The sequence below is a fragment of the Brassica oleracea genome, chromosome C4 (assembly GCF_000695525.1).
Source record: "Brassica oleracea var. oleracea cultivar TO1000 chromosome C4, BOL, whole genome shotgun sequence".
Taxonomy (NCBI): Eukaryota; Viridiplantae; Streptophyta; class Magnoliopsida; order Brassicales; family Brassicaceae; genus Brassica; species Brassica oleracea.
In genome coordinates, this window is record NC_027751.1 from 35,895,320 (window position 1) to 35,904,696 (window position 9,377).

The window sequence follows — 9,377 nt, forward strand, 5'->3', positions numbered from 1 at the left end:
ACTTTATTGATTCCCAGGATCGCTTTTGCTGTAGTCTTGACTTCCTCTGGGGTTTCTGTCCTGAGGCCTTGCCATATTCTGAAAGTATTTGTACCAATTTCTCACAACTTGTACGGTTTGCTTGACAGAAGAACATGGTATCATCTGCAAACAGCAGATGATTCACCCTTTGGGCAAGCTCTTGTTACTCTGATTCCTTGGAGTGTTCCATCTCTCTCAGCCTTTCTACATAGTCCTGTCAAGACCTCTCCACACAGAATGAAGATATAGGGCGACAGTGGATCTCCTTGGCGAATTCCTCGGTGAGGTATTACATTGCCATAAACTGAATCATTTACTAGATAGGAGTATGATACCGTTGTTATGCACTGCATGATCCAGTTTATCCAACTAGCATCGAAACCTAGCCGTTTTAGGACTGTAGATATAAAGTGCCATTCAACCCGATCATACACCTTGGACATATCAGTCTTCACTGCCATTGTGCATTTCTTCTCTGCTTTTGAGTTCTTTAGAAAGTGTAACACTTCATGAGTAATAAGTACATTGTCTGAAATCGCACGTCCTGGGATGAAAGCTGATTGATTCTCAGAAATGATAGATGCTAGAACTGGTTTGAGCCGTAGAGATAGGAGCTTTGAGATAATCTTGTAGTAGACATTGCATAATGCAATAGGTCTATACTCCTCTACTCTCTTTGCTGTTGTTATTTTGGGAATCAGTCTGACCACTGTTTTGTTGATTGACTGTGCGAGGATCCATGAGGTGAAGAAGCTTCTGATTTCCTCTACAACTACTGGTCCTACCGTCTCCCAGTTTGCTTGAAAAAAACAGGCTGAGAAGCCGTCTGGCCCCGGTGCCTTGTCAGGGTGGATAGCGAACGTAGCTTCTTTGATCTCCTGAGCTGATTGGATAGCTCTCAACTCCTCGTTTTGGTCACGATATACACATGGCTTCAGTGCTTTTGCTACCGTCTGTGAACTGTCAAGATTTGTGGCCGTGAAGAGGGTAGAGTAGTAGTTGCAAATAACCTGAGAGATTTGTTCTTCCTCATAAAAAGGTACTCCTTCCTCATTCTCTAAAACTGACATTCGATTCTTGGCTTTTCTTCCTTTAGTAGTAGCATGAAAATACCATGTGTTTGAATCTCCCAACGTTAACCACAATTGTCTACTTCTTTGTTTCCAGAAATTCTCTTCAGCTTTATACAGATGGAGTAGTTTTTTATTGATCTCTCGAATAAGCTCCTCATCTGCTGTTGGGGCTGACATAGCCTCCTCCAGATTCTGTTTTAACTCTTCCAAGGCCTTGCTGCTATTCTCAGAGTGCTCTTTACTTCATAAACAAATGGCTTTTCTGCATTTTGCCAGTCTGTGTTCCACCTGAAGGTGCGCGTGCCTGTTCCAAACATCTTTGACCAGTTGTTTGATTTCCAGATTGTCTTTTAACCTTCTATCGAATCTAAACAGTTTGTTTCCTCTCTTCTGTGTAGTATCGAGGAAGGAGAGGAGTGGTCTGTGATCCGAGCCTTCGAATCTGAGATACTGGCTTCTACAGGCTGGATACAGTTCTGTCCACTCACTATTACTGATAGCTCTGTCCAAGCGGCACCGCACCAGATGTGAGTGTCTCTGACCTCTCCAGGAAAGGAAACTGCCTGAGTATTTTAGATCAAATAAGTCGTTTGTAGACAGAAAGGATCTGAATGCGCTGAAAGTCCCTTCTGCCCTGACTGGTCCTCCACACTTCTCACTATTGTCCACAATTTCGTTGAAGTCACCTGTGAGGAACCAGGGTTCACCTGGGGTTGATTGTAAATTTGATATTTCATTCCAAACCTGAAGGCATTTTGTGTGATCCGGTTCACCGTAGACAAAGGTAGCATGAAAGGTTTTCCCTTTGTAGGAGATAGATGTATCAATGAAGTCCTTTGATAATTTATTAACACTCAGCTCTATGTCCTGTCTCCAGGTTAGGAATAAACCACCTCCACCATTCTGTTGTGGGGGTACCGCAAGGTAGTTGTCAGAGTTGAACCACTGGAGCTCTTTACGAATCATCTCCGTGGGGTTTTTGGTCTCGCATAGGAATATAATGTCAGGAGCATTCTTCTTCTGAATCTCCTTCAGCCGCTGGACTGTTGTGGGATTCCCCAAACCGCAACAGTTCCAGCTCAGTACTACTAAGGACCCGGGCGTGGAGAGGCCCGAAAATCCGGGTTCCTCTTCCTGATTACTGGAATAAGCTGGACAGGTGGGTTCGTGTGAGAGGAGGCTGCCACATTTGAGTTGGTATGTACTTGAGCTGATCTTTGCTTAGCTCTGATGGGTACATTCCTCTCTGAGGGACCCGCCTCCATACTCGGTGAGTTCAGAATTTGCGATAGCTTTCGCTTCTTTCAGCTGGCTCCTCTGAGAATATTTGGGCTATAGCGCAGGGGCCTTCGTCTTGCAGCTCTGGCGGATCTTCTTCGTATTTTAGTTAAGGTATCACGTGATGGTTCCTCTTCTTCCTGATTTTGACATAAATTGACAGGTTCTTCTATCAGTTCTTCCTCTGCTGCATTAGGACTTACTATGAGTGATCTGATTCTTGCAGGTCTCTCACTTGTGTCCCCCGGATTCTCTTGTTCCACCATCTTCGGCTGTTCACTGCAAAGTCTCTCCAGAATCCCTTCCTCTTCTACCCTGGAAGGGGTGCTGTATAAAGCCAAAGGGTCTGGGAGGAGGGCTGCTCGCATTACTTCTTTCTTTGGTTATGTATTTCACAATGTATTCCCTCCTCGTGTATGATATAGAATTTCAGTTGACCAAAAAAAAAGATCATTTTACGTAGCTAGGAGTGCATCGTGGGAGGCCAAACGGAGGAAAAAAGTGTTGTGGTGGAGCTTAACTATGTCCACAGAAAATTCTTCCAAGCCCTCATCATGCAGAATAATGCGGGTAAAATTTTGATCTGACCAATATTCCTTAAGAAAAAGCATGATGCTCCCACAATCCTATTAGTATCGTATTTTCTTTACAAACAACTCTTGGTACCTAACCTACCACTTCAAGTTGAGGGCCAAATCAAGAAGGGCTTCAACTTGACGGATGGTTCGCTTCTTCTCTTGCTGCTTCAACTTACGTGCTATCGCTTCAGGGTCTCCTTTCTTACCAGCTTCCTCCTCGTCTTCCTCTATTAATCTCACTTCATGCAGCAATGCATCAACTTCTCTTACAAAGTCTACTCTCAGAAGGGTGTTGTCTGTCTCAACGAGCGACCGTAACGGTCCTTGATGCTGCAAACACAGTGTATTTGATTCATTTTTTTGGCGCAAAGGTAAGCAAGACAACAAGGAAAAGAAAAAAGGACAAAAGGGAGGCACCATATCAATGTCGAAACCGGGTGGCATTAGAATGCTGAAGGGGTCTTCCCGTGGGAATGTCTCAGCCATTCGTTTTCTGCAGTCTTTCAGCCAAGCATCGTCTCCAAAGCCATCATGCATGTTTAGAAGATCATTCAGCAGCTTCATCGCAGGACTTGCTTGCCGTTTTAAGATCTCTGTCTGAAATGAGCCAAATATATAAGGATTCACTTTCAACCCAATTACCTGGAGGGAGACCTAATTCTAAGTTAAAAGTTTAATGACACAACAAGGATCACGAAGAGCAGGACAGCTTCGAAAGTTAAATGATGTGTAGCATCAGCAGCAACTAAAGCAAGATTTTGTATAGAAAAACAGAAAAACATACCTCGACTCTTCTATACAAGAGATCAAGACTTCTTATAGCGTCCTTCTCGTCCTGAAGGAGGACACAATACAAGACCACACATGTCTGATTAGGCAAAAACAAAAATTGAAACGCAGGTGACAGGGAATATATGTATCTTCTTACATCACGGCGAGCGAGGTCAAGGCGGTTCCATATGATCATGAGAACAAGCTCGTCCAGTCTATCAGTGTAAGAGCATTGTTTCTTATAAGGGCTGTGTTGTCCAAGCTAGGAGCCTTGATTCTTTTGATAGTTCCTTCATCATCGTCTCTCATTTGTCTCTTCCCTTTCTCCTCTTCTGTGTATCTGGGGGCCATAGTGATCACAGTAAGGAGAAGAGATTATCTCTGCTGGAGAAATTATCAGTCGACTCCGAGCAATGTAGACTGGAGAGAAATTAGTAGCTTTGGTTTGAGTTGAAGGTAAAAACTGGTCTGGTGAGTTCTTACTACAGAGGTCAGGATTTGGTGGAAGTTTAACGGTGTGGTAAGCTTGAAGCAAGGTGAAAAGAGGTTGAGAGTTGCGAAATCGAGTGGATCTTGAGCTCACCGTGAAGATGAAAGACCGTGGAGGATGCTTCTTTTGGACAAAGAATAGGGCTTCCACTTTGGTTGAGCTTTTGAATCCCGTAGACAACTTCCTAAATTGGAAAAGAAGTGAGTTGTCGCTTTCTTTCTATTATCCGCTGGTCTCTTGATGTAGCCTCACCTCGAACCTTGTGTCTGGGAGAGAAATCTCACCGAGCCCACCTCGCCAAGGTTTTTCTCATGTTTTGGCCTATCCCAGTAGCGTAGAAATCGAAAGATACAACAAAATCTTGATGCTCGTGATTATGGGCGAGCCAATGAATGCTTCCGTTCAAGCTAATGGGATTCACAAGTTCCTGAGAGATAAAACTGAAAGGAAAATGGGAAGCTTCGAGGCTCCACAAGCCGGTCTCAAATTAATAAATCAAGAAACTAAAGTCAGTTTTTAACAGAACAACTTTGTAACCCAAAACGACTCCGTCCTTGGTTCGTGTAGCAATTCCAAGGATCCAAAAACATTTCTCTAGAGGAACACGAGGAAGGATCTCTACGCATTGTCTTGAAACAGGATTAGCCACGTAGAAGGATTGACTAGTTACTACATGAATCAAAACCAATCCAACATCCGTGTAAGCCACGATTCTACCTTGTCGGTTCTCGAACTTTTCTTTTAGGAAAGATGAGATGAAAGAACCGAGAGAACGTGTAAGATTCCAACTGCCAGATCCGTAATGAGACATAGTTTCTGTCTCGCAACCTCTACACATGAACGACCATGAAGAAGAATATGACTTTTGCTTATGAGAAAGGTATAGGTCGCGAAAGAACGGAGATTCGACGAGTGATTCCAATTCTTGCAAACAAGTTTGAAGCTGATGATGCTCTTTATTGGTAATCTAGATAGTATAATAGCACATAGATCCTCTGGGATTATGGTTTCTTTGGGTGTTGTGATGATGCTATTTTCTGGTAATGTTGCCCTTAGATCATTTGTGAAGGAATTCATCCTCCACTTCGTCTTTTCCGTCTTTTTTTTGGTATTTTTCTGGCTAGGTGATGTTCGTTTGCTTACCGAGGTGATCCATCTGGGTGAATGAGGTGAATGAAGATGCAAATCGATGTTCGTTCTGTGCATTAAAAAGTTATATCCAGATGGATCACCCAACTGAATTTTTAAAAATTCATCTCAAAATCTTCACCCAAATGAAGGTGAGTCTTGATGGTGCATCTGGATGCAGATATATCTAGTTCAGTCCAAAATGATAAATGACAAAAAAGACCTTTTAAAATCAAAATATTATTTTCAAACCGTAAATTCTATTTTTTTGCAAATACATTTTTCCGCCAGAACCGAAAAATACATTTTTCCGCAAAAACTGAAAAACACATTTTTCCGCCAAAACCGCAAAATGCGTTTTCCGCAAAAACACGTAAAAAGCACATTTCTATAAAAACACACTTTTCGACCAAACCAGTAAAACCGCATTTTCCCGCCAAAACCGAAAAAAAGCAATTCCCCGCCAAACCCCAAAAAGCATTTTCCGGCCAAAACCGCAAAAAACATTTTCTCGTCAAAATCGGAAAAACGTAATATTCCCGCCAAAACTGGGAAATTGCATTTTCTCGCCAAACCGGAAAAATGCTATTCCCCACCAAAATCAAAAAAACGCATTTTCCCCCAGAACTGGAAAACATATTTTCCCGCCAAAACTGGAAAAAAGTATTTTCCCGCCAAAACCGGAAAAACGCATTTTTCCGCCAAAGCTGGAAAAACGTATTTTCCCGCCAAAACCGGGAAAACGCATTCTCCCGCCAAAACTGGAAAACATATTTTCCCCGCGAAAACCGGAAAAACGCATTTTCCCTCCAAAACTGGAAAAAACTTATTTTCTCACTGAAACCGCAAAAAATATTTTCCGCCAAAAACAAAAAAGACACTTTTCCCGTCAAAACGCAAAAATGCACATTTCCCGCCAAAACCACAAAAATACATTTTCCCACCAAAATCGTAAAAAAAACTTTTTCCGTCAAACTCGCAAAACACACTTTTTGGTCAAAAACACATTTTCCGCCAAAAACGCAAAACGTATTTTTCTCGCTAAAACCACAAAAACGTATTTTCCGCCAAAACCACAAAAATGCACTTTTTCGTCAAAAACACACTTTTCCTCAAAAATCGCAAAAATATTTTCCCCCAAAACCATAAAAAGCTACTTTTCCGCCGAAGCATAAAAATATATTTTAGTCATTTTATTAACAAGTCCACTTGGATGCAGATGCAAGTTAAAAAATGAAAAGTAAACAAACATAGCTGCATTCAGATGATTTATCTAGATGCACTGACGAAATGAAGAAACGAACAACACCTAGATGAATCACCTCGGTAAGACATCTAGATGGACCATCTGTATGCATCTTCCAGATGTACAAACGAACATGGCTTAGGTTTTTATTTTGGGAGATAAATGTATTGAAGCTTGCTTTTTGAGGCAATTTGCTAAAGTTTGGTTCTATATAGAAGGTTGACTAAAACACACAGAATTATAAGGGGCAAGCCTAAAAGAAACATCCAATAATAGAAACGATAAACTAAAGATGTATGTTAAAAAAAGAAGACATTAAAGATGCATGTAGGATAAAAAAATTACAAGAAACAGAAAAAACTGGTAGTGTGAAAGATGTGAATTATTAGTCGAAAATCGTCCGTATGAAACAAGCTGTTTTCGATGAATAAGCCATTTTCGACGAATTTTCGATGAAAAAAATCGTCGGTTCTATCTCGCCGAAAAACAAAATTTCGTCGGGCTTCAAACGAATTTCTGACGAAATTCCGACGGAATAATTCTGACGAAGTTCCGACGGAAAAAATTCCGATAAAATTCTGACTGACAAATTTCCGACAAAATTATGGCGGAAATATTTATGTCGGATACAAAATTTAAAAATAGTTTATAATAAATATTTTAATTCTTTATATATAAATAAAATAAAATTTAAAATTAGAAAAACGTTTTTGTAATATAATTAATTTTAAAATCGTTTATAATAAATGTTTTTATAAATTTTTAAAAACATAAAACGTTTTATAATTTGAAAATATTTTAAGACAAAGAGAAAACATTTTAATATTTTTAAAAAAAAAACTATTTTGTAAAAAAATTGAAAAACGTTTTAATTAAATCTAACAAAAAACACAAAAATATTTTATAGATTGAAAAGGTTTTAAAAAAATGAAAAACGTTTTGATAAACTTTAGAAACCAGAAAATGTTTTATAAACTATAACAAACTTAAAAACTTTTTATGAAAAATTAAAATGTTTTATAAAATCTTTAATTGTTTAATAAAATCATAAAAAAATTTTAAAACAACAAAAATAATAAAAACTTGAAAACATTATATATATATTTGTGTGTGTTTAGAGAGAGAGGAGAAATGAGGAAGAAGAAGGGCTTACGTTTTTATATTAAAAATTTATGATGGATTACGTTCGTCGGAAATCCGTCGGAATTTTTATTTTGGCGCTTCGTAAAAAATTAGACGGGGTGTTTCCTGGGTAAATTTCAATTTCGGACGTTCCGACGAATATACCATTTTCGTCGAAAATTCATTGGAATATACCATTTTAGTCGGAAATTCATCAGAATATACCAGATTCGTCGAAAAAATATTTTTCAGATTTTTCCGACAAATTTCCAACGAATTACGTATTGGGGTTTTGAAACATAACAAAAATAGACCGATAATAGCCATTGATACTAAATTAAATGATTTCTAGGGGTTTATAATCTTCATAATGTTTGAAAACACTTGAAAACACACAAATTAAAGATTGTAAGATGGATCAGTGTAAAGTACTTTCTTAAGTGTATAAGTGTTAACGAGCAAGGTTATGTATCCGTCGATGCATCCATCGCAAGAATATATATATATATATATATATATATATATTTTACCTATTTATAGCTTTAAATAATTAAGGTATCATTAACCTATATTTATCACTTAATATATGTCATGGTGAACTTGTAGGTATCCGATTTAAATTTTATTTTGAATATTTCTTATCTAAAACTCAAGTTTGTCGAAAATTCGTCGAAAATTTCTGACGAGTTTCCTACGAAAATTTTGCAATTCGTCGAAAATTCTTCAAAAATTTCCAAGGAATAAATTCGTCGGAAATTCATCGGAAATTTCTGACGAATTTTCTACAAATTTTTTGCATTTCATCGGAATTTTGTCAGATTTTTCTGACGAATATCTGATGAAAACATAAACCTCAAATCTATACCCTAAATCATTTAATCTTCCTCGGGAGTCGTTGGTATTTCGTCGATTATTTCCGACGAATGAAAATTCGTCAGAAATTCCTAGGATATTCCCGACAAAATATCGATAAATGGTAAAATTTCATATTCCTCGTAAATTCTTCTGAAATTTCCGACAAATATTTCTTTCGTCAGAAATGACTATGTTTTATTGTAGTGAACAGGTTATTCTTCTTCCTCAATCAGCTTACAAGTTGTATGCATTTCACGTGAAGATGTGAGATTACTTGCTCATAGCTCGAGAGCCTAACCATCACGTGATCCATCAGCATTTTCCAGAACGAAATCCCCACTCTCGACCAAGAACCAGGGGCGGACGCAAGGCTAACGGTACGGGGTCATGTGCCCCCGACTGATTTTTTAGTTTAGGTAACAGAACTAGTTAGGATGCAGAATTAGGTTAATTTGTGGAATGTATATATTAGATCGCAAATTGGATATTGTTTTTAATTTTGTTTTAGATTTTGTTTGTAGATGACTCCTAGGGATAGAGGAGAAAAACGTCCATGCTATAGTGAGATGTTAGACACGGGACATGTTGGTCCATCCAGTTTATTGGGGCCTTTTCAGCTTCAAAAGTAGCCCCGGACTCGCAATGCAGTGGATGTTGCAGATTAGGCGGCATAACCTCGCGGGATTCCATTTCCACTACCTATTCCGCAGAGGAGGAAGCAGAGTTAGAGAGAAGAGCCGATGTGAGCAACTCAAAACTCTTTTTCCCTATGGGTTTGTCCAATGTGATTTTCCATATTTAGGTTTTTTTTTGGT

General features: G+C 38.8%; 1 protein-coding gene across 1 annotated transcript; it reads right to left on the minus strand.

Annotated features, from left to right (window-relative positions):
- Window positions 1-2,908: 2,908 nt before the first annotated feature.
- Window positions 2,909-5,022, minus strand: LOC106338766 (protein PALE CRESS, chloroplastic-like). Its single transcript, XM_013777666.1, has 6 exons — window positions 4,741-5,022; window positions 4,496-4,638; window positions 3,879-3,969; window positions 3,735-3,785; window positions 3,368-3,547; window positions 2,909-3,280 (listed from the first exon to the last, which is right to left on the minus strand). The coding sequence occupies exons 1-6, from the start codon at window positions 5,020-5,022 to the stop codon at window positions 3,044-3,046; spliced, it is 984 nt and encodes a 327-aa protein (XP_013633120.1). The 3' UTR covers window positions 2,909-3,043.
- Window positions 5,023-9,377: the final 4,355 nt, after the last annotated feature.

Coding starts and splice junctions, on each gene's coding strand:
- LOC106338766 (XM_013777666.1), bottom strand. CDS start 5,022: ATGTCTCATTACGGATCTGGCAGTTGGAATCTTACACGTTCTCTCGGT. Junction 4,639..4,740: donor GAGTCGTTTTGGGTTACAAA/GTTGTTCTGTTA, acceptor TTTATCTCTCAG/GAACTTGTGAATCCCATTAG. Junction 3,970..4,495: donor ACCTTGGCGAGGTGGGCTCG/GTGAGATTTCTC, acceptor TGGACAACACAG/CCCTTATAAGAAACAATGCT.